Source organism: Amblyraja radiata, chromosome 27 (assembly GCF_010909765.2).
Source record: "Amblyraja radiata isolate CabotCenter1 chromosome 27, sAmbRad1.1.pri, whole genome shotgun sequence".
Lineage (NCBI taxonomy): Eukaryota > Metazoa > Chordata > Chondrichthyes > Rajiformes > Rajidae > Amblyraja > Amblyraja radiata.
The window spans coordinates 16,752,936-16,779,827 of NC_045982.1; the positions used below are offsets into that span (position 1 = coordinate 16,752,936).

Here is a 26,892-nt window from a genome sequence, read left to right on the forward strand (position 1 = left end):
CCCCCCCCATCCGCGCTCTCTAAAGGACTTACCGTACACAGTGGCAGCCATCTTTTACCTTACTGTTCATCGCCGGTGTGAATTTCAGGCAGCGCTCTCCCGCTTTCCCTGTCCCTCCGCCTTTGCGATGTGTTTGTGTGTGTGTGTGTGTTGACGTTCGATCCAGCTCGCGGTTTCATCACTGACGGTCGATCCAGCTCGAGGTTTTTTAGGTGAGTGGCCTCGAGCTTGAAGGTCGAAAACAGTCGCTGAAAAGTTGCGTTAGTGGGACAGGCCCTTAACAACAATTTACAGTTTCAATGTCACTGTGAATGATGGCAGCTTCTTATTTCATATTTACTTAAGTAAAGTACTCAAAGTCCCCATGGTGGGATTTGATCTATTTTTTCTAGATCAACATTCAAAGTTGAATTAGTAGTTTCATTGTGAAACCACTGTGCTACAGCAATCCCTTTTATTAATATTTGGTCAGTGTATGGGTGGCATGGTGGCGCAGCAGTAGAGTATCTGCCTTACAACACCAGAAACCTGGATTCAATCCTGCGCGTGTGTGGGTTTTCTCTAGGATCTTCGGATTCCTCCCACAGTCCAAACATGTTATGGGTTAATTGGCTTGGTATCATTTTAAATTGTCCCTAGTGTGTGTAGGATAGTGTTAGTGTGCGGGGACCGCAGATCGGAGCAGACTCAGTGGGCCGAAGGGCCAGTTTCCACGCTGTATCTCTAAACTAAACACTAAAATATATAAGGTACACAAAAATGCTGGAGAAACTCAGCGGGTGCAGCAGCATCTATGGAGCGAAGGAAATAGGTGACGTTTCGGGCTGAAACCCTTCTTCAGACTAATGGGGGGTGGGGGGGAGAAGGAAGGAAAAAGGGAGGAGGAGGAGCCCGAGGGCGGGGGGGATGGGAGGAGACAGCTCGAGGGTTAAGGAAGGGGAGGAGACAGCAAGGGCTGGCAAAATTGGGAGAATTCAATGTTCATGCCATCCAGACGCAATCAACCCAGGCGGAATATGAGGTGCTGTTCCTCCAATTTCCGGTGTTGCTCACTCTGGCAATGGAGGAGACCCAGGACAGAGAGGTCGGATTGGGAATGGGAGGGGGAGTTGAAGTGCTGAGCCACCGGGAGTTCAGGTAGGTTATTGCGGACTGAGCGGAGGTGTTCGGCGAAACGATCGCCCAACCTCCGCATAGTCTCACCGATGTAAATCAGCTGACATCTAGAGCAGCGGATGCAGTAGATGAGGTTGGAGGAGATACAGGTGACCCTTTGTCGCACCTGGAACGACTGCTTGGGTCCTTGAATGGAGTCGAGGGGGGAGGTGAAGGGACAGGTGTTGCATTTCTTGCGATTGCAACGGAAAGTGCCCGGGGAGGGGGTGGTACGGGAGGGAAGGGAAGAATTGACAAGGGAATTGCGGAGGGAGCGGTCTTTGCGGAAGGCAGACATGGGGGGAGATGGGGAGATGGGAAGATGTGGCGAGTGGTGGGGTCATGTTGGAGGTGGCGGAAATGGCGGAGGATTATTTGTTGTATTTGCCGGCTGGTGGGGTGAAAGGTGAGGACTAGGGGGACTCTGCCCTTGTTGCGAGTGCGGGGATGGGGAGAGAGAGCAGTGTTGCGGGGTATGGATGAGACCCTGGTGCGAGCCTCATCTATGGTGGAGGAGGGGAATCCCCGTTCCCTGAAGAGCGAGGACATTTCCGATGCCCTGGTGTGGAACGTCTCATCCTGGGAACAGATGCTGCGTAGGCGGAGGAATTGGGAGTAGGGGATAGAGTCTTTACAGGGGGCAGGGTGGGAAGACGTGTAGTCCAGATAGCCATGTGAGTCAGTTGGTTTGTAGTTTATGTCGGTCAGAAGTCTGTCCCCTGCGATACACAATACAATTTATTTGTCACTTGAACCTCATAGAGGCTCAAATGAAATGTTGTTTCTGCAGTCATACACACAAGAAAAAAAGACCCAAGACACAACACAATTTACAGACATCCATCACAGTGCATCTCCTCCTCGCTGTGATGGAAGGCAAAAAAACCTATCTCTCCCCTGCACTCCCCATTCCCCTCCCGATGTCTGAGTCAAAGCCCCCGGCGGGCGATGGCAATTGTCCCGCGGCCATTAACGCCGCGCCGGGCGATGCAAGGCCGCGCTCCGGGTGTTGTTGTTGGAGCCCCGGCGGGCGCTAGCAAAGTCCCGCAGCCGTTGAAGCCGCGCCAGGCGATGTCAGGCCCCGCTCCAGGTACTCCTCGACCCCGCGACTCGGGCGGGGGAAGTCGCCGTTGCGGAAGCCCCGAAAAGCGGTCTCCCAGCAGGGACCCGCGGGCTCCCGATATCACCGTCCACCGGACCTGCGGCTGGAGCCTCCGAATCTCCGGGGGTCGCACCACAGCAGCGCGCCACCACAGCTCCACCCGCTCCGAACTCGGCCAGCTCCACGATGGTGAGTAGCTCTGCAGCTCCGCGACTGGAGCCCCAGGTCGTTCCTGCTGGAGGCCGCTCCACGTTGCAGCCCCAACGACAACGGAGACCCGACAAGGAAAAGGTCGGGTTCTCCGTGCAGGGGAAAGATTTTAAAAGTTTCCCCCCCACCCCCCCCCCCCCCCCCCCACACACACACATACCCCATCAAAAAAAAATAAAAACTACATTAAAACGGGACAAAAAGTAACAAAAAGACAGACAGACTGCAGAGGCCGCTGCGGCGTGAGTCGCGCCGCCCACCGGTTGGAGATGGTGAGGTCAAGGAATGGTAGGGGAGTGTCGGAAATGGTCCAGGTGTATTGGAGTGCCGGATGGAAGTTGGTGGTGAAGTGGATGAAGTCAGTCAGTTGTGTGTGGGTGCAGGAGATGGCCCCAAAGCAGTCGTCAATGTAACGGAGGTAGAGGTCGGGGATGGGGCCCAGGTATGTCTCGAACAAGGATTGTTCAACGTACCCGACAAAGAGGCAGGCGTAGCTGGGGCCCATGCGTGCGCCCATAGCTACGCCTTGTGTTTGGAGGAAATGGGAGGAGTCAAACTTAAAGTTGTTGAGGGTGAGGACCAACTCCGCTAGGCGGAGGAGTGTCAGTGGCTGGGTATAGGTTGCTCCTCTGGTCGAGGAAGAACCGGAGGGCTTTGAGGCCATCCTGGTGGGGGATGGAGGTGTAGAGTGACTGGACGTCCATGGTGAAGATGAGGGGGTGGGGGCCTAGAGAGTGGAATGCGCGGAGGCGGCGGAGTGTCTGAGGTGTCTAGGACATAGGTGGGAAGGGATTTGACCAGGGGGGATAGTATGGAGTCAAGGTATGTGGAGATGAGTTCGGTGGGGCACGAACACGCAGAGACAATGGGTCTGCCGGGAGAGCCGGGTTTGTGGATTTTGGGGAGAAGGTAAAAACGGGCCGTGCGGGGCTGGGGAACGATGAGGTTGGAAGCTTGGTCGGGCAGGGCGTGGGAATTGATGAAGTCGGAGATGGTGCTAGATATGGTGGCCTGGTGCTCGTCAGTGGGGTCATGGTCCAGGGGTAAGTAGGAGGAGGTGTCCGAGAGTTGGCGCGTAGCCTCAGCTTTGTAGAGATCAACGCGCCAGACTACCACGGCACCTCCCTTGTCGGCTGGTTTGATAACCCAATCTGGGTTTTTGCGGAGTGATTCAATGGCAGTGCGTTCAGGGGGGGGGGAGAGATTGGAGTGAGACAGGGGAGTGGAGAAGTTGAGGCGGTTGACGTCGCGGCGGCAGTTCTGGTTGACGTCGCGGCGGCATTCCCAATCCGACCTCTCTGTCCTGGGTCTCCTCCATTGCCAGAGTGAGCAACACGGAAATTGGAGGAACAGCACCTCATATTCCGCCTGGGTTGCTTGTGTCCGGATGGCATGAACATTGAATTCTCCCAATTTTGCTAGCCCTTGCTGTCTCCTCCCCTTCCTTAACCCTCGAGCTGTCTCCTCCCATCCCCCCGCCCTCAGGCGCCTCCTCCTCCCTTTTTCCTTCCTTCTCCTCCCCATCCCCCACCAGTCTGAAGAAGGGTTTCGGCCCGAAACGTCACCTATTTCCTTCGCTCCGTAGATGCTGCTGCACCCGCTGAGTTTCTCCAGCATTTTTGTGTACCTTCGATCTTCCAGCATCTGCAGTTCCTTCTTGAACACTAAAATATATAAGATTGATGAAGTTCTATAAATCTGGATGGCTTCAGATTTCCACATCTGTCCCAATGTCAGCCTGTCAGAGTCCAGCTTTCTGCAGACTCTGGAGGACAGATCTTGCTATTTAAAAGCAGAAGGGGCAAGAGGATGCCCCTAGTAGTAATTCAGTGAGCTCAGATTCCTGCCAGGACTCACTTGTATGGAGTCGACATGGCTTAGAACAGGATTATCAGGTGGCAGTTCTCATGATCACCATTATTACATCAATAACACAAAGCACTATGTTTACATATCTACTGTGCTGTGACAAGTATGAATTTCATTGTTCCATGTTGGGACATATGACAATAAACTCATGTATTGATATTATTTTCAGAAATTGTAATATTACTATAGCAGTGGCCTTGCAATATAATAACGAAACCCATGTAGTTATCAGTTATTTAAAAATACCCAATAATTCTTCAGAGTGCATTAACAGGGAACGTGAATGTCTTCAAATGACTTAATTCAACCTCGGTGCAAATAGAAATGTATATTTTCAAAGCTACAGATATTTATATCCATCACAATTAGTTGCTTTTATTTCTGTTTAAAAATATTTTCCAGTCTAGGGCTGGGGTCATTCAGACTGATGACATGAATTGATTTAATGTCATTTCTTTAAATTTATAGGGGCATCAAAGTTAGCCTTTAGCCATTCAATGAACATTTGAACCTCCAATGACCTTAATAAGATGGAAAGATTCCAATATATTTCAGTTCTTCAGAGACACAAGTAGAATGTTAAAATGTGTTGCACCAACTTCAGTCTCTATTAAATGTCTCAATTTTCAACAAGATACAGAGAGAGCACGAGAGCGAGTGATAGAGTGGCTGGTTTTGGTCATATGATGACAACATAGTTCCTTTTATGATGGGTAAATTGGAAACCTACTCTAGCCGATTTAGGGGAATTAAAAATACGTGAAGATTGAGTCCTTTATAATCTAGAAAAATCACACGGCCCTGTGAACTCCTTTTGGACATTTTTATGATGTTAAAGATTAAGATTAATTCTAGCTTGTCATTGTTGTGTAAGAACGGAACTATATCAAACAGAAACAAACACTGCAAAATCATGTTGGTACAACTCAGATGGTAGTATTCTTGATACAGAATCTAAAGGTTTGGAATTGAATTTCTATCACTCCAAACTCTGCTGCAACTTCAGTGCAGTTGATCAGTGGTACAGCAGTTGCTGACTTTGAAGCTGTGCATTATGCAGCCCAACACAACACGTTGATCCACAAACTACTTCATGACAAACGGCTCGGGACTTTCTCAGACCATTCATAGCCTGTAGATGAACAAACATTTCCACATCTATATAATTAAAAGTCTCATCTTGACCACTTTTTGTCCGCGCTGTATATTTATTTTAGAAAAAACGCTACCATATATCGCTCTGATCTTTGGCCATCTTACTCACATTCCTCCTCCACTGAGCCAGCCCCAAGGATGTTTCCCATCGATGAAAAATAAACAAGTTATGAGTGTTTAATAAACCTTGAGATCAGCTGATTGGTCCTCTCGCCTGTCAATCATGGTGATGAAGGTAACGCCCCTTCCGGGGGCAGGACTATAAAACCTCGAATGCCTGGACGCGAGTCAGTCACTCTGCAAGATCGCGAGGGAGAGACCACGACTGTCATTCTAAGCTGTGAATCAACTGACCTGTGAGTCTGCAATGTACTTGCAATAAATGATTTGTTAGCCCTTAATGACAATGCCATGAGTTGTTTGGCCTGCTGCCCTGCCTGTGCTTGAAAGTGCAATGCTTAATTGGAAATGAAATGAATTGAAAATGCCGTGAGTTGTTTGGCCTCCTGCCCTGCCTGTGCTTGAAACTGCAATGCTTTATTAGGTCTGACTGTGTTTGGAAGGAATAAATGCTTTATTAGGTCCGACTGTGTTTGGAAGGAAGAAATGCTTTATTAGGTCCGTGTTTAGTCCAAACGTCCCGTTCATTTCGTGACTTCCGCTTATTGGACAGGTCGTGCTGATTGCGTAGTTTCCGGTGAGAGCAGAGGTCGTGCTGATTGCGTAATTTCCGGTAAGTGCAGAGCTCACGCTGATTGCGGAAGTTCCGCTGACTGTGGAAGCCCCCCAGTGGAGAGGCAGCGCTCAGCCGTTTGAGTAGATTCAAGAAAGTTTACTGTCATATATATGGTGTGTGAGTGAGAGTGTGTATGTGAGTGAGAATGAGTGTGTATGTGAGTGAGAGTGAGAGTATGCATGTGAGGGAGAGTGAGAGAGTGTGCGAGAGTGAGAGTGAATATTGGAATTGGTGGAGAGGTGGAATATTGCATTGGGGGACCAGCCCGCCCATGTGAAGCTGTGACCCAACGGGTCTCACTTGGTCTAGTGGAAATTAAAGATTAAAAATGCAAATACCAAACACCAAAAGCATGATTTACCCCCAAGGCCTTTCAATCCACATCAATACCAACAATTAAACAATAGCAGCTGAATGTCAGCATTTTATCTATGTTGATGTTCCAAGCACCATTTCTTCTGAAGCACATTGTGACGAGACAGAGAGGATTGTGGCAAAGGCATTAAATGAGATGTCAGATTGCCAGCTAAATAATCTTCTCTAATTCAGGTATAGTAACCTACATCTTCCCTCCATCCTGGAATGATACCCAAATATTCTGCCATGACTGCATCAATAACCATGGGAAGATGGAACCTTGATCCTTGCTCTGGGCAGAGGTTGGGGTGAGAGCAGAAGTGTGACAAATTGAACAGCAGGCATGTGGAGGCCTAACACCCATGGTGGAGGAGAAAACCACAGCAAATGCTTTCATCGCCAGCTTATCACCGCAGCAACCTTGACTTCACCCCACAAGAGATTCTCATTGTCCTAACCATGCCTCCACCCCCCTCTCTGCAAGTTAGAACAAACTTTCTTTCTCTCTTTTCTGTTTCAAATTAAGGTCTTTGTCCTGAAACAATGACTCTGTTGATCTTTCCAGATTTTTTGTATTTACTTGGGTGACCCCTTTATCTTTAGCTTCTTAGTTTCAATGAAACTCAATGCAAACCCAAGGAAAAATACCGTACCTTCCATCTGGATCATTGAAGCTCTTGACTCAATATTGAACTCAATATCAGTTAAGTAGCTGTTCCTGTTTGTGTCAGAACTGATCATTTCTGATGGGACGTCTTCCACCTTAACTCAGGCCAAATATGCTGCCTGGTTTGCTGGTTATTTCTAGGATCCTCTTGATTTTCCAGCAACACCAGTTTCAGCATGTGCTTTCTTCAATTCTCTCTCTAACTGTCCTCATTCATCAATTAACTATAGAGCTGAAACTGGACGAGACACAAAGGGCTGGAGGAACGCAGGGGGTCAGGCAGCACCTCTAGAGGGTATGGATAGGGGACGTTTCAGGCTGGAGGCCTTTTTCAGACTGAATGGAGGGGAGGGGGGAAAAGCTGAAACCGTGGAGGGGCAGGACAAAGCCTGACAACCTAATAGGTTGATACAGATGAGGAGAAATTTAATACAGGTGAGCAAGGATTTTTGATAGGCAGATGGTTGAACAGAGGCCAGAGATGAAAGGACAGAAAGTGCGAGACAAAAGGAGATAAGAGTTGCAAATTGTGAGAGGCAGGAATGTAAGTGGAAGGGGAGGGATGAAATAGGTTTCGAGTTTAGGTAGGGTAACAGGGAGGAAGGAGTGGTTATAAAGGAGAAACAGGGAGAGGGGCATGGTGATGTGGTTACCTAAAATTGGAGAATTCCAAGCTACCCAAGCCACACGAGGTGGTGTTCCTCCATTTTGCGTGTGGCCTCACTCTGGCAATGGAGGAGGCCCAGGACTGAAAAGTCAGTATGGGAATGGGAAGTGAAAATGGTTAACGACCGGGAGACCCAGCGGACGCAGCTTAGGTGTTTGGCGGAATAGCCGAAGTACAGGACACCACATCATATGCAGTAGATGAAGATAGATGAGATGCATAGGAACCGGTGTCTCACATGAAAGTTCTCTCTCCGCGTCCTGCATTCTATACTCTCCGCCATGTGCCCACACCAGCAGGCCCTTGCTCTGTCTCTCGCGCAGCTCCGGGCTGGAGAGTACATTGGAAGAAGGTTAGAAGATGGGAGAGAACAAAATAGATTAGCAGTGATTGAATGGCGGAGTGGACCCCATGGGCCGAATGGCCTTATTCTGTTCCTATATCTTATGGTCTTAACCTCAGGAATGAATAGCATGCTAACATTCCAAATGATCTGGTTCATTCTCAGATTGTGGTCAGGTAGAGTTATGGAGTGGATGACTACGCAATATGATGTCTGCTTTCCGAGCACAGCCAATGATATAACAAATACAAAAAGACAAAAAACATTACTATAGCACCTTAGACGTCCCTTTTAAACCATCTTAAAAAACGTTAAATGTCAAAGAGGTGCTTTTAAGGGTAATCGCAGGAAGCACATAAATATGCTTCCACAACAAGCAAGTGATAATGTCCACACAAAATGTTTTATTAATGGTTACAAGTAACAGTTGGGTCAGATGGATAAGCAGGGACTCCTGATCTTAATTTAACTATTACCAAGAGAACCCAGCACCCATAGTTTCATGCTTCTCCCAGAAGTGAACTGTCAACAACGCAGAATGTCTTCAGTTCTGCACTGAAACATCAGTCTAGTTTTTTGTGCACAAATCTCTACACTTGAGTTGACTCAGGACTGTTTCACAATGGCGGGCATGCTATCAACTGAGCCAGAACTGGCACAGTGACTGGAATCACAGAATCGCTTACCACAGATGACAAAAAAAGGCAACAAGCAATACCATAATTAGATTTAATTATCTTTGTTAATAAATTGCGCAATTACTGCCCACGAATAGCCATCCCTAAACAACTCAGCTCAACCACAAACGCTAGTTGTACACTGTCACTTGATAAGTTTTAGCAAAGACTAACTGATGTTCCAGTTTGTAGAAGTATTGGGAGGATCTTCTGATGCTGTCCCCATGTAATGACGAGGAGGGCAATACCTATGGGCGCTGCTCATCTTTGCCAAGGTGGTGATCTGGAATGGTGTATTTTCCTTCCTTTACCAGCTTTTCTCTTTGTGTTTTGATGTCAGACAGCCGTTTGTACTGTGGGCAAGAAAACACAAACCACCAATGTTAGCAGCACATTTGAAGCCACAGAGAGCTGTCTATCCGGGTAATTGGAAAACATAAGACCATCGACACCATATTTATCATTTTGGCGATGTAACCAGATTGGATTGGATTTTATTTTTGTCATTCAGACCTTTCGGTCTGAACGAAATTTTGTTGCCCTGCAGTCATACATATAATAAAAATGACAAAAACACACAATCAACACAAATTTAACATCAACCACAGTGAGTTCACCAAACACCTCCTCACTGTGATGGAAGGCAAAATCTTAAAGTCTCTGTCTCTTCCCTCTTTGTTCTCCCTCTGCGCCGAGGCGATCCAGGCTCCAGATGTTGTGACCCCACCGGGTGATGGTAAGTCCCGCAGCTCAACCGTGCTCCGCGAACGGGCCGGTTCAAACTCCGCGGGTGGTCGCCGCCGCCGCTGCCACCACAGCTCCGACGCCGAGTCGGGTCGCCGCCGCCACAGCTCCGAGGCCAAGTCAGTAACTTGCACAACCAAAATTGGTGTAATATTCACACTACAAATGTAAGTAGCGCCAGTGAACAATTTAAAATTCAAGAGCCACAAAGTGCTGGAGTAACTCAGCAGGTCAGGTAGCATCCCTGGAGAGCACAGGTAAGTGATGTTTCGGGTCAGGACCCGACCCTAAACATCACCTATCCACATTTTTCAGAGATGCTGCCTGACCCGCTGAATTACTCCAGTGGTTAGTCTCTCTTTTTGTAAACCAGCATCTGCAGTTCCTTGTATCGACGATTTAAAATTCAACCGTGTTTTGAGATGATAAATTTTAAATTGCCTGGTCCGACTGAGCATTGAACATGTCACATCTGAACCTTTTTTTAAGTGCCTGTGACAACACAACATATCATTTCGACACTCAAGACCTGCCGACTCACCAATTTGTCTCGGTGGAGACATTCATAGAAATCCTCCAGCTCCAGTTTACACTCCGTTTTGGCTCTGATCTTTCCAATTCCATGCGCACATTCAATCCACTCCTTTTCAAATACATGGCAACGAGCTGCCCGCTGCCAGGGCTGTTTCCCACTTTGGATCAGCATCCATTTGTCGACATCGATGCCCAGTTTTTCCTGGATGTCAATGAATGGCATGGCTGTGGGATAGGGAAGAGTTCACACAGGAACTTTAGACTTCACTTTAGAATTTAGAGATACAGCGTGGCCCTTTGGCCCAGAGTCTACACCGACCAGCGATCACCCCGTACACTAACACTGTCCCTCACACAGGACAATTTACAGGAGCCAATTAGCTTACAAATCTTTGGAGTGTGGGAGGAAACCGGAGCATCCGATCTCTGACCTGTTCCTGTAATCAAAGTTTTTACGTGGCTGGTCAATGGAACCACACTGTAGCTACAATCAAGAAAGCACATCAACACCTCTACTTCCTTGGAAGCATAAGGAAGTTCAGTATGTCTCCAACAATTCTTACCAATTTCTATGGATTAACTGTAGAAAAAATTCTATTGGGATGCATTACAACTTGGTTTGTCAACAGCTCCTTCTAAAACCACAAGAAATTGCAGTCTGAAGAAGGGTTTCGGCCCGAAACGTTGTTTATTTCCTTCGCTCCTTAGATGCTGCTGCACCCGCTGACATTCTCCAGCATTTTTGTCTACCTTCGATTTCCAGCATCTGCAGTATCTTCTTAAAGAAATTGCAGAGCGTTGTGGATGTAGCCCAGTCCATCACATAATTCCCCCCCTCCCGCCTCCCATCATCATCACTTCCATTGTCTTGGGAATGCAGTCAACATAGTCAAGGACCATTCCCTCTTCTTCCCTCTCCCTTCAGGCAGAAGATACAAAGACCTAAAAGCATGACCCACCAAATTCAGGAACAGCTCCTTCCCTGCAGTTATCAGATTACCAAATGGTCCTCAAATAAACTAAAGGTGTAGACAAGATCTTCAACCAACCCCATTGGGGCCCTTGCAGTTTTTTTGATTTGCACTTTTTCTGTAGTGTAACATTATGTTCTGCAATCTGGTACTTTTCTCTTTGCCCTACCTACTGTACTTTTGTATGACCTGATTGTACTCAGGCATCATGTGATCTGAATGGACAGCATTTCACTGTATTTTTGGTGCACAAGACAATCATAAACAAGTACTAATACATTTGATGCCCGACTTAGGTTTTACTAATTACTCATTGCTTCAATTAGATGGTCTATACTTCCTAAAATTATTCCATTTCACTGTTAGCAACACAAAGGACATAGGACAATACGCTGGCTGATTGGCAGGGGCACAGTCTCAATTACTGATGAAATGATTAAAATACCATTTATACACTTCCTTCAGCATGCAGAAATGATCATATGTAGATATGAGCATGTAGATTATCCAGCCCTTCACTCAATATTTTGGTAAATTTCTCACCTCAGCACCACCACTTTTCTAACCTCATTCCACAATGCCAGATTCCCTCTACATTCAGAAGGGGGAAATGACCTGCACTTACTAATAACCCCTGGGCTCTTTATATGCATCTCTCTTAACCAAGCCCAGATTCCTTCACTTTGCTGTTCCTCCATAGTTGCATTGAATAAAATCCAACTGCTGCAATTCCTCTCCCTGTCCCCCATCACCCCACCCTGTCCTCCATCACCCCCACCCTGTCCTCCGCCACCCCCACCCTGTCCTCCATCACCCCCACCCTGTCCTCCGCCACCCCCACCCTGTCCTCCACCACCCCACCCTGTCCTCCACCACCCCACCCTGTCCTCCATCACCCCCACCCTGTCCTGCATCACCCCCACCCTGTCCTCCACCACCCCATCCTGTCCTCCATCACCCCCACCCTGTCCTCCATCAACCCCCACCCTGTCCTCCATCAACCCCCACCCTGTCCTCCATCACCCCCCACCCTGTCCTCCATCACCCCCACCCTGTCCTCCATTAACCCCCACCCTGTCCTCCATCACCCCCCACCCTGTCCTCCATCAACCCCACCCTGTCCTCCATCACCCCCACCCTGCAACCCCCTCCCTCCCTCGCCCCGCGGTGTCCGGGCTGCCTCAACACCGTGAGTACCCGGCCCGGCCCGGACCCGCCAATATCTGCCCCGACCTCAGACACGACCTGCGCCGCCGCCGCCTCTCACCTTCTGCCCTTCCCCAAGTACAGCACAGCCTCGCTTTCCGGCCGGTCGTAAAACGGACGCCGACTTTACGTCTTTCATCCGCTGCCGCTGCCGCCGCGTCTCTGCTGCCCCCTGGTGCTGCGGCGCGGTGCTGCTCCCCTGGTGCTGCTCTCCTGGTGTCGCCCCCTGGTGCCGCGGCGCGATCCTGCGCCAAGGGCATCGGCTGCATCGAGCACAGAACCAAAGATACCAGAGGCTCCTCGAGTATCTTTGCACAGATCAGCGCAGCACAGCAACATAGACACAAAATGCAATGCAAGCAGTTATCAGTTTATTTATTCATGTGTGTATATATTTATATAATGGTATATGGACACACTGATCTGTTCTGTAGTCAATGCCTACTATGTTCTGTTGTGCTGAAGCAAAGCAAGAATTTCATTGTCCTATCAGGGACACATGACAATAAACTCTCTTGAATCTTGAATCTCTGGAGCGAAGGAATGAGTGAGGTTTTGGGCCAAGACCCCTTTTCAGAGTCAGGGGAGAGGGAGTCATAGAGATATGGAAGGGTTCGATGTGAAAACGACAGATCAAAGCAGATGTGTTAGAAAAAAAGTTGAATGATTCATTGTTAGCTGATGGAAAGGTGACGGAAAGGCACCCAATCAGTAACATTAATCAGGACAGTGAAACCAATCGGAGGACTAGAGTGGGGGAAGAACAATTTTGCTGATTATATGCCTCCTTGTCACCTTTCTTTCAGCTAACCAAATCATTCTACATTTCCTTATAATTGCTGTGATCTGTCGTTTTCACACTTTACCCTTTCATACCTCTAGATTCCCTCTCTCCTGACTCGGTCTGAAGAAGGGTCTCGACCCGAAACGTCACTCATTCCCGACCCGAAACGTCACCCTTTCCTTCTCTCTAGAGATGCTGCCAGTCCCGCTGAGTTACTCCAGCTTTTTGTGTCTATCTTTGGTTTAAATCAAACAATCAAGAGTCTGTCCAACCTCTACCTGTAGCTAAAACCGCCTAATCCAGGCATCATTCTGGTAAACCTTCCCGATATCCTTTCCAAAGCTTCCACACTCGTCCTGTAATGGAGTGGCCAGAACTGCACACAATACTCCAAATGTGGTCTAACCATGTTAGTCTGCCTTTACTATATCTATCACCATGCATATTATGCATGCTGCAAATTCCATATGTAGTCCAGTCCGGATCTTCATCCCCACCCCACGTTATTGATAACGTTACTTCACCATCTCACGGTCAGACTTGATGCTGACTATGGAGACGAAAGCATGTAATGTTTCCTCCGCTTGTGTTACTATAAAAACTATGAGTTGTTACTTCTGTGTATGGGTCTCATTACACAACATGGTGTCAGAAATGGGATCGTTGCATCACTTGTTTGACTCTCCTGACAGCACGTTCATCCAGCCCGTTTGATTGTGGTTTTTTGGGGCTACTGGTGATATGACGAAAGTCCCAGCATTTAGCAGTCTTTGAAGCATTGGCTGGTAAACTGACTGCCGTTGTCGAAAAGTAGTTGATAGGGAGCCCCGTGGACAGAGAAGTGCTGTGCCAGCTTCTGGACTACCGCTGCGGAGTTGGGGCTATGGAGTAGATCAATTTCAAACCATCTGGAGTACGAGTCGACTAATAGCAGGTATTGCTTGCCATGCCAATCAAAAATGTCAGTTGCCACAGTAGACCATGGGAGGTCAGGAACCGGCTGTGAGAGAAGTGGCTGCTTTGATTGGTGTGGTGTCAAACTGTTGCACACCGCACAGGACTCCACCTTCTCACACATATAATCAGTCATTCCAGGCCAGAAAAACATGCTTTTCGCTCTTAGAATAGTCGCCTCTGCGCTTGGGTGTGCCCCATGGACGGCATTAAAGTAATTGTTGTGCAGGGAGGCAGGAATTACAGCTTTGTTACCCTTTACGATAATACCATCTTGTAGTACCAGGTCGTCACGAAGGGAGAAGAAGGGCCAAATTGGGAGTGGCAGTCTGTATTGCTTGTCTGGCCACCCATGCTGTATGACAGAGGAGAGTAATCGTAAGGTAACGTCAGCAGCAGTCTGGGCTGCCAGGTCTTCCAAACAGGACGAAGGAACAGAGGAGACCATCATGTCAACGAAACTGTCATCATTCGTTGATGGTTTCTCGCAGGTCTTGCGTGGAGTTCGCGACAGGATGTCAGCCAAGTGCATGTCTTTGCCACGTTTGTAAATCAGAGCAATGTCATACTTCTGTAGTTGTAACGTCATATGTTGGAGACGTGCATCAGTTTGTTTTGAATGTTGATCAGTGGTTGATGGTTGGTTTCAATTGTGACTGTTTTTCCGAAGATAAAGTCATTGAATTTCTTGCAAAGTCCTGTAAAGCTGCATCATGACTTCCTGACTCTTATACTCAATGCCCTGACCAATGAAGGCAAGCATACCATTTGGTCTCTGGTCCTATACTATCCTAATAGTGGGAGCATCCTTTCCACAACCACTCTATCCAGGCCTTTCATTATTTAGTAAGTTTCAATGGTTCCCCCCCCCCCCCCATCCTTCTAAAGCCCAGCAAGTACAGGCCCAGTGCCAAAAAGGTTAAGAACCACTGAACTACATGCAGTAGTATGCATCCGGCCTACTAAGCCCAGCCTGCCATTAAATATGACCATGGCCAATCATCTATCTCAATACCATGGTCCTATTTGCTTCTCACATCCCTGGATGTCTTTTGCATCTCAAAATCTATCCATCATGATAAAAATAATGAAAAGAAACATTAAGAAACATAAACATTCTGAAACAGAAAGTAAAGATGAAAATGGAGTATAAACAGTGGAGGTAACCCAAAGGAAAGATAAACGTTGCAAGATTTGCTCTGCAGACATTCTGATGCTAATGATATAATTGGGGGATGTACAAGTGCTGAGGTTAGGGATATGCGTGGAAGAAACGTCAGGGTTTCAATGGGAAATGTTTCATTTCCTCAGTAACTAAAGGAGACGAGTGATGCTCTCTGTGGTGTGATCCTCTGATGTTGTATCTCAGGCTTCATCTCCAGGGGTGGAATCCACTGGCGGTCAAGTCATCGAGCTGACTGAGCAGCCAATCACATTCACAATTTGTAAGAACAACAAACATATTTTTTAAATTAAATTCTGAAAAATTATATGGTGCTAAATGAAAATAAGAATATTCACAAGTGATTAAAGTAGAAGGTGAACTACCAGTTATACAAATACATTTTACCTTGTAGTTCTATATGTTTTCAAGTCTGTGTGTGAGGGAACCCATCTTAAATTGTTTAGTTTGGTTCAGAGATGCAGAGTGGGAACTGGCCCTCTACCATCCATCACCCGTTCTATGTTATCCAACTTTCTCTCCACCCCTTCTGGCACTTATACAGCAGCCAGTTGATCTACAAACCCACATGTCTTTGGGATGTGGGAGAAAACCAGAGTACCCGAGGAAACCTGTGCGGTCACAGGGAGCACGTGCAAACTCCACACGGACAGCACCCAAAGTCTGGATTGAACGTAGGACTCTGGTACTGTGAGGTAGTAGCTCTACCAGCTGCACCACCATGCTGCTCCCAGTTTGAGGAAGGAGGCGGAGGTAGCAAGTTGGGGCTACACTCCTGTAAGTTGTGCTTGTGTTATCCACATAAGGCAGTGACCGGCTCCTGTATAAAGAGAGTGTAGGAATCAAACTCTGGGTCTGACTTACACTGCAACGGGCCTGTCCCACTTAGGCAATTTTTAGGCGACTGCCAGCGACTAGGACAATGGAATTCACCAAAGTCAGCACCGGTGACAACCTACGATAACCGGGCGACAACCTACGACAGCCCAAAGTGTCGCCACTGTCTCCGAAAATGTTTCAACATGTTGAAAAATCTTCAGCAGTCACCTGTAGTCGCCTAAAAAATTGCCAAAGTGGGACAGGCCCTTTATTGTCTCACTGAAGGTAGGTGAAACTTCATCGATATCAAGTTATCTATTTATGATGCAGTAGGTAAGGCTCAGAAAAAAACAGAGGGCCAAGGAGTTCGTAAAAGGAAGTTTAAAAAGAAAATTGGCAAAACACTTTGAAGGTGCGGGGGGGATCTTATAGAAACATATAAAATTATAAAAGGACCGGACAAGCTAGATGCAGGAAAACATTTCCCAATGTTGGGCGAGTCCAGAACCAGGGGCCGCAGTCTTAGAATAAAGGGGAGGTCATTTAAGACTGAGGTGAGAAAAAACTTTTTTACCCAGAGAGTTGTGAATTTATGGAATTCCCTGCCACAGAGGGCAGTGGAGGCCAAGTCACTGGATGGATTTAAGAGAGAGTTAGATAGAGCTCTAGGGGCTAGTGGAGTCAAGGGATATGGGGAGAAGGCAGGCACGGGTTATTGATAGGGGACGATCAGCCATGATCACAATGAATGACGGTGGTAGCTCGAAGGGCCGAATGGCCTCCTCCTGCACCTATTTTCTATTTCTATCTATGTTTCTATGTGCTGTGTTAACATTGTCACAATTGTATATTTTTCTTTGGATAATGCAGTGAAAATGAGAAGGAGTCAATACCATGAAGAGGCACAGTGGCATAGCTGGTAGAGCTGCTGTCTCACTGTGCCAGGGACCCGGGTTCGATCCTGACCTCAGGTATCCTGTCTATTTGGAGTTTGCACGTTCTCTCTATGACCATGCGGATTTCTCTGGGTGCTCCGGTTTCCTCCAACTTCCCAAAGACCTGTGTGTGTGTGTGTGTGCTTGTAGGTTAATTGGTCTCTGTAAATTGCCCCTAGTATGTGGGGCATTGATGTGGAAGTGGGATAATATAGAATTAAAGTGAACAAGGATTGATGGTCGGCGTGGACTCAGTGGGCTGAAGGGTCTATTTCCATGTTATATCCTTCAATCAATTTTAAGAATCAATTTCAGAAGGCTTTACTGAAACCGGAGAGATTCTTTCAGCTTCAATTCATAAAAACATTCTCTCCTCCAGACTCCCCTTTCTCCTCATACTATCTCTCAGGCACAATGTCATGTTTCTGTCTGAAACTGGAAAAGCAAACAGCTAACAATGGCCTGTTTCTTTCATCATCATTACTTTTTTGCATAACTTTCATTCATTTGTTCTATATCGCTCTACATCCGTGTATATCTCTCGCTTCCCTTTCCCCTGACTCTGGTCTGAAGAAGGGTCTGAAGAAGGGTCTCGACCCGAAACGTCATTCGTTCCTTCTTTCCAGAGATGCTGCCTGTCCTGCTGAGTTACTCCAGCACTTTGTGTCTGTCTTAGGCTGTGGGAACGGTCATACTGTGGATTAACAAATCCTTCCTGCCAGCTGAGAGGCTGCATTCTGATCCCCCGTGGCCATGTGTCACAATTGAACGTCGCCCCAACAGGTCATCTCCCACACATTGTTTCCATTTAGCATTTTTTACTGATGATGTGACTCTACAAATGCGTGTGAGATTTCCACAACCCCTCAAACATCCAGGGCTGTCAGCCCGGAAATGGAGCCAGATTTTGATCTATTGAAAATTTGATTTAAAGTGGTCACTGTGGGAGTGAGATATTGTAATGGCATTTTAGCTTCTCGCTTCTACTTTAATTTGTAAAACCAGCCAAATGTTTTTGGATTTTAAACTGTGATTTGTATCCTGTCATTGACGTATGATGTCCAACGGGCCTCTAATTTGTCCTTTTGAGAAATTGAGTTTTTTAGTTTCGAGGTACAGCACGGAAACAGGCCCTTTGGCCCATCGAGTCCGAGCCGGCCGGCGATCCCTGCACATTAACACTAGGGACACTAGTGTACACACACTTGGGACCATTTACAATTATATCAAGCCAATTAATCTACAAACCTGTACGTCTTTGTATGGAAGGAAACCAGAGATCCCGGAGAAAACCCACACAGGCAATGGGGAGAACGTGCAAACTCTGCACAGGCAGCACGCATAAGTCAGGATCAAACCTGGGTCCCTGGCGCTGTAAGTCAGCAACTCTACCGCTGCACCACCGTGCCGCACAAATCTAAAAAAAATTAAACTATTTCCTAAGTTTTGGTGCAATGTGAGATTGCTAACCAAAATACATAATGGTTGAACAAATTCCTGCCCAGGCCCACAGTAACTGCGCACAGGGAGGTGGTTAATAGTTGTGTACTGAATGTTCTATGGTCAGGATCTGTGTTATGAAAGCTAATAGTATTTCAGTTTGAAGTGATGAGCGCGCAGTGAATTGTGTTCCGTGAGCTTTATGTGGAAATGTGTAATAACCAAACCAACAATAGAACTGTATGGCTCCAAACCAGCGGCAAATCTTTCACAACATGAAGAGTCCGTAGGCTTGGTATTGGTAATACATTTTATTTTAATAACACAAAGCATGGGAAGCAATAGAGACAGGAAGTGGGTGCATATTCCCCAAAAATTATATGATCTCAACCAAGATCTAAAGTTCATGTTTCATGTTTTCTTGCCAAGATGGAGAATGATAGGTTATGGAGCATACGTTAAAATATAGTGAAATTGCTCATGGGCAAGACGTATTAGGGCACAATGAGCCAAATATTGGGGCTGTCACAGTTCATAGTTACAAACCAGGTGCAGACCAGGTGATCAAAACCATTAATCGGGATCTCCATCAAATTATTTTTTTTTTAGTTTAGTTTATTTTAGCGATACAGCTTGGAAACAGACCCTTTGGCTCACCGAATCCACGCCGACCAGTGATCCCCACACATTAAGACAATCCTACACACACGAGGGACAATTTACAATTATACCAAGCCAATTAGCCTGTAAACCTGTCTGTCTTTGGAGTGTGGGAGGAAACCGGAGATCCCAGAGAAAATCCATGGAGGTCACGGGAAGAACGTACAAACTCCATACAGACAAGCGCCATAGTCAGGATCGAAACCGGGTGTCTGGCGCTGTAAGGCAGCAAGTCTGCCGCTGTGCCACCCTGCTTGCATCTCATAAGGCAACTTCCATTTATCAAAGGTGGCTATGGAGGTTTCAACCAGTAGGGGGCCCTTTGCCCTGTTTTCACAGCTTCACACTTCCTTATCTATCTATCACCCTTCCCCTTCATGTCAGTCTGAAGAAGAGGACAAGAGCCAGATGCTGGTGATCCTGATGGATAGATGCAGCACCTTATGTGGAAGCTTTTGATGGTAGGGAGGGGTGTGCCCTTGGTGGACCGGACAGATTCCACCACTCTCTGCAATCTCTTCCATTCCTGTGTTGGAATTGCCATCCCAGATCACAGTACAACCAGTCAGGATAAGGCTAAGATTTAAGTGGATGTATTCTCACATGATGGTTCAAAATTATTTTTTTTACAAATTCTATACATGGAACAACATTGGAACACTTTGGGGTCATCTAGTCGGGAGGAATAGCAAGTGTGTTTTGGATTCATTTGGATTACTCACAATTCAGAACAATAAAAATGTTCTAAAATTCAAGGACAAATTTAAAATGATTGCTAAAGCAGGAAAGCGTCTTTACATAAATGTCAAATTTTCTGAAGCACAGGGCTTAAACTTAAAAATGGCATGAGGATTTAGTAGGAGAGTTAGATTAAACCAGGTTATTCAAGCACCTCCAGTTTAAATTCCAATTGGAATATTTTGGAGGACCAAGAAACCAAGAACCAAGAAGCACAGCAAGCAATGGGCTAAACATTTGTTTCTTTTTCCTGATCCAGTTTTGAGTGTGTGTGTTGGTGCACGTGTGAGCATGCTCATGTGCGTATACATGTGCATGGCAGGTATGCGTGTGTGTGTGTGTGGGGTAGTGATTTGTCACTTTCACTTCTACCCATTTCTTGGTGGTTTAACCAGACATGCTCTTTGGTGTTTCCCTATATCAGCAGCATGTAGATACTTCAGGGCTGGACAATAAGCTGCAAGATTTTCAAATTCAAACCTTTATAAGGCATAGGGGCCTGTTTCCACGCTGCATCTCTAAAGGCTGAAGGACAACATTACACAAGAGAAAAGTGAATGAAGCTATTGCACACTTTCCCTGTTTAAAGTCAATGCATGTTTATTAGCTCTGTGGATAATGAAACCTTTAAACATACAAAATCCAATACATTTTGAAAATATGCAACTATATAATATTTCAGATTTACAATAAAGTTTCTTATGGCTTGCCCACATAGTGGGAGATCAATTGCATTTGATTCAGCAATTACACACTGATCAGTTGCATAGTATTTCAATAATATTTTTTTATTCTTTTCCAATAAGCTTTACAGAACTTCACAATAACATTAACTATATTATATTAAAATTCCATTATATAAACCTTTCTTCCCAATCTGTGGGCTTTATTTTTTTTAATCATTTTAAACATTTATAGTGCTACCATGCTTGATCTTGCTGTATTCCCTCCATTCAGAGAGCAAGGGTCAGCTGGATAGAATCAACTTATCCCCAGATATGCTGCTGTGTAAAATGGGATATCTGTTGTAGGAAATTCAGTGAGTTGCCCTTTTAGGAATATATCTCTTAATCAATCCACTTAATCAATTCAATATGGCCCCCTTTCAAAATCTCTCCTTAATATCCAGCACCATGTTAGATCACAGGCATCCTACAACCTCTTAGTTTTCAGTCAGTTGTACTTCCAAATTCAATTAATAATGTATTTTGATTTTTTGTGTGCTTACTATCCTTATACTTGAAACTGCTGCATAAATATTGGTTATTTGCTGGTGATTGAGATGTCTGTGAATCCAGCCAGTTCCACCACATGCCTGCAGGAAGTACATCCTTGATTATTAGAAGAAATAGAACTCAATTTACAGGAAGCTTCAGAGTCACTTGGATATAATTAATTCAAGAGAAAATAATATTCCTGCCAGCTTTTTCCACTAGGTGTCTCACTGCATCTGGTCTGCATTAATGCTATGGAAACCAATGGGATTTAGGACCAAGAGTCATTTGACTGGAAGTTGAGGACAAATAAATGTAAGTAACACACATACAACACACTTCCTTTTACTATTTTTGGGCAACTTTCATCAATTTTTGCTAGGCAATAAGATAAAATATTGCATTATAGATGGCTAAAACATCATCATCATTAAAAGACGGGTGCTCCCGCTCAGCACCTTGAAGCCATCAAACAAGAGCATAGGCTAATCGTCAATGAAAACAAAATGCAGATCATCTCTCCTAACGCAAGAAACAGTTCCAACCTTGGAAATGATGACACCATGTATTTATATATCACCTTTAAGACAAGGTGCTTCATTGTAGCATTATTAAACAAGCCTGCTCAGAGCAATAGAGGGAGGTATCAGAGCAGTTGAAGCAGTCAGATTTAAGCAGCACATTAAATGAAGAAAGACAAATGAGAGGAGGAAGGAAATTCCAGAGCTTAAAGCCTCACCTGAAGATAATGAAGCCAGCGCTGGATTGAGCAAATTCATAATTGCACAGGATCTCAGAGGATTGCAGGGTTGGATGAGATTGCAGATATTGGGAGGAGGAAATTGAAAGCAGGGATGAAAATATTAAACCTGAAGCATTGTTTAACATGGAATCAATGAGCAGGTTAATGAGCACGTTGGTGATTAATGAATGGGACTATGCAGGTTAGGAATGACTTCAAGAACAAAATAAGTAGGTAGTGGGAATCTAGCTACAAGTTCATTTAAGCAGTTAGCACTAAAGTTAATAAATGTTGCATGAAGTTTCTAGCAGTTTATGAGGCAGGCAGAGTGAGCTGATATTATGGAGATAGAAATAAGATGTCTTAGCATTGGCACTTAGATATATTTAGAAGCTTGCCTTGGAGTCAAATATGACACTAGGTAGTAAACATTTCTTCACTTTGGTAGTTACCAGGGAGAGGGATGGGATTGACTTAGTGAGATAACAAAACCAATGACTGCAGGTATGCCAATAGTTGGAGAAAATGACAAATACCTTTTTCAATTTAGGGTCAGTGGGTCACAAGAGAAAGAGCTGGCTGCATTCAGCTACATTTACAATTAGATGCTTTGTTTTTATGTAATGCTGCTTAGGGACTTCACATTGATGAGAGCCAAGGATAATTCCTTGAGGAAGACCAAAGATAACTGTGCCAACACTGAAATTAGCCATTTTCTGTGATATTCTAAATGAACCAAATGAATGAAATTCTACCTAATTGTATGATGGTGGGGAGGTCTAAGCAGAGACCGTCTGGCCAACATTGTCAAAAGGTGAAGGCAATTTGTGGAGAGCAGGAGGCTGGATAAGAACTGAATATGAGAGTAAGAGAGTATATGATAACCTTATTCATCACACAGGTAATTCTCCCCATTCAGGGGTTTGTAAAACAAGCCAGCAACAGGCGTGCCAACAATGAACTGTAAATAGTTACTTTGCATGATGTGATCAAGACTGAGGGAACTCCGACAGATGACTTATTACTGAACAAAACCACTGTCCTGCTTATTCAAAAGAACAGGCTTTTCCTTAAAATAATGCAAATGGGTGGCACAGTCGTGCAGCCGTGGAGTTGCTGCCATACAGCACTTACAGCGCCAGGGACCCGAGTTCGATCCCAACTACGGGTGCTGTCCGTACGGAGTTTGTACGTTCTCCCCCTGACAGCATGGGTTCTTCGGTTTCCTCACACACTCCAAAGGCGTACAGGTTTGTAGGTTAATTGGCTTGGTATAAATGTAAAAATTGTCCTTAGTGTGTGTAGGATAATGTTTATGTGCGGGGATCGCAGGTCAGTGCGGACACGGTGGGCCGAAGGGCCTATTTCCGTGCTGTATCTCTAAAACAAACTAAACTAAAGTAATGCTTTTCGGAAGGGTGGTGTAAGTTACGGAAAAATATATTAATTCATTGCCAGATAACGAACAATTGCATTTCAGATAAGAGAGCTGAAGGAAACCTCTGCACTCTGTGATGCATTTAGATACTAAACCAGTTATTTTCTTTCTTACTTCAGTCAGGAATAGAATGGTTAATAGAATGGTTTTATCCAACGGAATATTTTCTGGCTCAATATGTTCTTACATTATTATTAAATATGCCGTTATTCCACCCCCTCCCCCCAATTAAACTGAGTTTAGAATGCCCCAATCTCGGCTGTCCACGATCTCCGAGGCTTGCGGGTGCCCAGGTTGTTTGTTGGTCCAGAGGGATTAAATCGGAAATGTGGCACAGATGGATAGCTTCCTAAAGACCCCGGCATGGAAGTAGCCGTTGTATGAATGGTGTTGGAGTTAGAAGCAGGTGACAGTAAGGGTGAGGTGATGTGTGGAGATGCAACAGCACCCGTTAACATTTTGTTGGTCGAGCTCAGGTTGGATGGAACACCAGGCAGCGTGCATGCCATGTTGGACAGGACTCTGTGAATAGGAGATGCAAGGTTTGACAGGAGGCTGGATGAAGCCATGGTCGGGAGATGGTAGTGAGTAGATGGCATCATAGTCGACGCTATTCTCTCAAGAGGAATTCCCCTCAGAGCTGAGTTGGAGTACGCCAGCGCTGGGCCCGTAAGGAAGGTTGGGTTATGAAAAGTGTCCCTGCATGATAATGGTGCTGCATCTGCCGATTGTGGTAGCAAAGCAGCGAGATGGTAATGTGGCCAAGCGCAGGCCCGGTGGACCCAGGACGTCGGTGAAGGCTCAATCTCAGATATGTAGTTGTTGAGATGAGACACTAGACGATCCTGAAGTGGATCAGCACTTTCACGACCTTGAAATTTTTCAAATGAGCCTAGGTACCTCACGACTTCTGCAAGACATTCTCGGAATCCCATGGTCCTGTAATCCATGGCTAGCAAATGAGGATCAAAATAACCTGGTAGGAAAATAATTATCGTTAGTACATCGATTGAAAAGTACTCAAACGTAGCACATTGTTCAATTAGTTTGCATTTTAATAACAAACCAACCCTTGCAAAGTTGGATGCATAAATCCTAAAATAGTGCAGTCAGTTAATTAAACTAACTCTTCCTCTAATGTTCCTGCCCATCTATAAATGATACATAAATCCAAGAATGCAGCACTGATACGAAGATGAATTTTCAGAGGCCAAAGTTATGGAGCCTTGTTAAAGATAGTTAATAAAAGGTAACCAAGCAAATATTTGAACCCACTGTGATTTGTGTTGACTCCAATATCCATAAACAATATAAGACATCTAAAGGGAAATAAATTGTATTGATTCTCATCAATAATTAAGAAAAGGGGCGAATTTAGGAAAATACTGTAGAAACGAGGTTGCAAATTTAAAAAAATAAATCATAATGTGAATTGATGGGTGAATTTAAAAGGTTCTGAGCATTCAACCAAGAGAGAATGAAAGCTTGAACACATCTATAATGTCTTCACATATAGCTCATGGATTGATGTGCCATTGATTGCAGCAGATGCATTCATCTATATACATAACTCAAACTCTGATCTTGTGCTCTTCCGGTTTGCGTGGTTTTTCTTTTTGCGCAAAAATGGTACACAATAGCGCTACGATTTTTCGCCAGGTTACTCACCGTTCTCCTATACTGCGAGTGCGACAATCTTAAAAACCACGTGTGCGCAGATTCCTTCAGTCAGCCCCTATGCAGATTGGTCTCTTCTTGTGTCAGTCAATGCCACGGCCGGGATAGCGACGCCCCTTCCTGCCCCACCGGCGGCAGCCTGTCCTGCCTCACTCACAAACTCTTCTCTCCCCTCCTCACGTGTAACTTGTCTATCGTCTCCCCCACCACCGGCGGCGGCCACGGAAGCGGGGGGTGGGGGAGGAGGGGAGGTGTTCAACGGAGGCCCAGTGTAGGCTCTGGTCCCCTCTCCATCTCCCCTCTCACTCACCCCTCTCCCCTGCGTGCCCTCTGCGGCAATGATGGTCCCGTCTACCCGTCCACCCGGGTCCGTCTCCTCCGTTGCGGTAACTCACCATCACAGCTTTCTCGGAGGAGATCTCCACCAGCTCCTCGAAATTCGTGGTGCCCACCGTGAGGAACACCGACTCCAACCCACCCCCTTCATGGCCCGACGGTGGCAGTGAGCAGGCCATCGGACAGGACGGGGAGGGAGAGTCGTGTTGCAAGGTAGCCGAGCAGTTTGCGCGGAGCACGTGGAACAGACACACAGAGACACACAGACACACACACACACACACACACACACACACACACACACACACACACACACACACACACACACACACAATGGAGGGAGGGAGGGAGCTATGCGTGAGTGGTGCAAAATTGCGTTGGGGGGATGGGTTGCATTGGGGGAACGGGTGAGTGGTGGATTATTGCGTTGGGGGAACGGTTTGCGCTGGGGGACCAGGCCTCCCGTCTAGTCAAAACATTAAAAGTAATGAATTCCCAATGCATCAGAAATTTGCTGAATGCATCGAAACAGAGGAGATGATTCCTGTATGTGGACTTTAACGGCAGCACAGTGGCACAGCGGTAGAATTGCTGCCTTACAGCACTGGAGACCTCGGTGCCATCTTGACTGTAGGTGCTATATTACGCTCTGCCTATGACCACATGGGTTTTCTCTGGGTGCCCCGGTTTCCTCCCACATTTCAAAGACGTGCAGGTTTGTAGGTTAATTGGCTTCTGTATATTGTCCCTAGTATGTAGGATTGAACTAGGATACGAGTGATCGCTGGTTGGTGCCGACTTGGTGGGCCCAAAGGGTCTGTTTCCACACTGTATCTCTAAACTAAACTAGGCTAGTCCCATTTGCCTGCAGTTGTCCCATAGGCCTCTAAACAATTCTTATTCATACAATTGTGCTGATCATTCAGTGCTTTCCCAAATTATGATAGATCTTGTCTTAAGAACCTGTTCCAACAATTCACCCATCACGGACATCATGCTCACCGGACTGTAGTTCACTGGCTTGTTCTTGCTGCCCTTCCTAAATAATGGTACAACATTAGTCACCACTCTTCAAGAACTTCACCTGCGGTCAAAGATGATGCCAGTATCTCGGCAAGGGTCTCTGTAATTTTCTCCCTAACCTCCCACAAAATTTGAGAATGTGCTTTGTTCAGGCCCTGGAGATTTATCCACTTTAATGCACTTTAAAACCACCAATGCCGTCTCTTTGGTAATTCATAACTGATGTCTTGAGGGTTAAGACATCACAACTCCTAATCCTCAATTTTCTGAGATTCCACGATCCTCTCCTTGGTAAAAACAAGGCCAGCAGACCTTTGGGGCAGCCACTGCTTATCAGTTCCCCTCTCAGGTCCTGCAATCCTTACTTGGAAGTATCATAATTCCTTCATTATTACACATCTGAATCCTCAAACTTTTCTCTTAACAATGCCATACCTTCACTGGAAGGACTGTAGCAGGCTCACCAGCACATTCTCTAGGCCAACTGGGGATGGGCAATGAATGCAGGTCTTCCAGCCATTCCACTGCCCTTAAATGCTTTAATAAACTTCAAATG

General features: G+C 45.9%; 2 protein-coding genes and 1 long non-coding RNA gene across 8 annotated transcripts in view; 1 reads left to right on the top strand and 2 right to left on the bottom strand.

Moving 5' to 3' along the window:
* LOC116988512 lies at positions 1-20,251 on the top strand. The gene is made up of 3 exons (XR_004415970.1): positions 1-149; positions 2,835-2,840; positions 20,229-20,251. It is a non-coding gene; the product is annotated as an uncharacterized LOC116988512 (long non-coding RNA).
* On the bottom strand, positions 8,646-12,576 carry ndufs5 (NADH:ubiquinone oxidoreductase subunit S5). 4 transcript variants are annotated; one of them, XM_033045304.1, is made up of 3 exons: positions 12,455-12,576; positions 10,224-10,441; positions 8,646-9,291 (listed from the first exon to the last, which is right to left on the bottom strand). In XM_033045304.1, the coding sequence occupies exons 2-3, from the start codon at positions 10,437-10,439 to the stop codon at positions 9,187-9,189; spliced, it is 321 nt and encodes a 106-aa protein (XP_032901195.1). In that variant the 5' UTR covers positions 10,440-10,441; positions 12,455-12,576; the 3' UTR covers positions 8,646-9,186. The 4 variants fall into 4 exon arrangements, with proteins under 4 accessions (XP_032901195.1, XP_032901196.1, XP_032901199.1 ...); XM_033045305.1 differs by having other exon boundaries at positions 12,421-12,482; XM_033045308.1 differs by lacking the exon at positions 12,455-12,576 and adding an exon at positions 12,433-12,439.
* LOC116988509 (hairy/enhancer-of-split related with YRPW motif-like protein) overlaps positions 20,201-26,892 on the bottom strand; it is a 15,702-nt gene continuing 9,010 nt past the window's right edge. For 2 of the 3 annotated variants that reach the window (XM_033045301.1, XM_033045302.1), the window contains one exon: positions 23,165-24,276. In XM_033045301.1, coding sequence (XP_032901192.1) covers positions 23,540-24,276 — 737 coding nt within the window. In that variant the 3' untranslated portion in view covers positions 23,165-23,539. Of the gene's footprint in view, positions 20,432-23,164; positions 24,277-26,892 lie in introns of those variants that run through there. The other variant, XM_033045303.1, reaches the window with a different exon arrangement.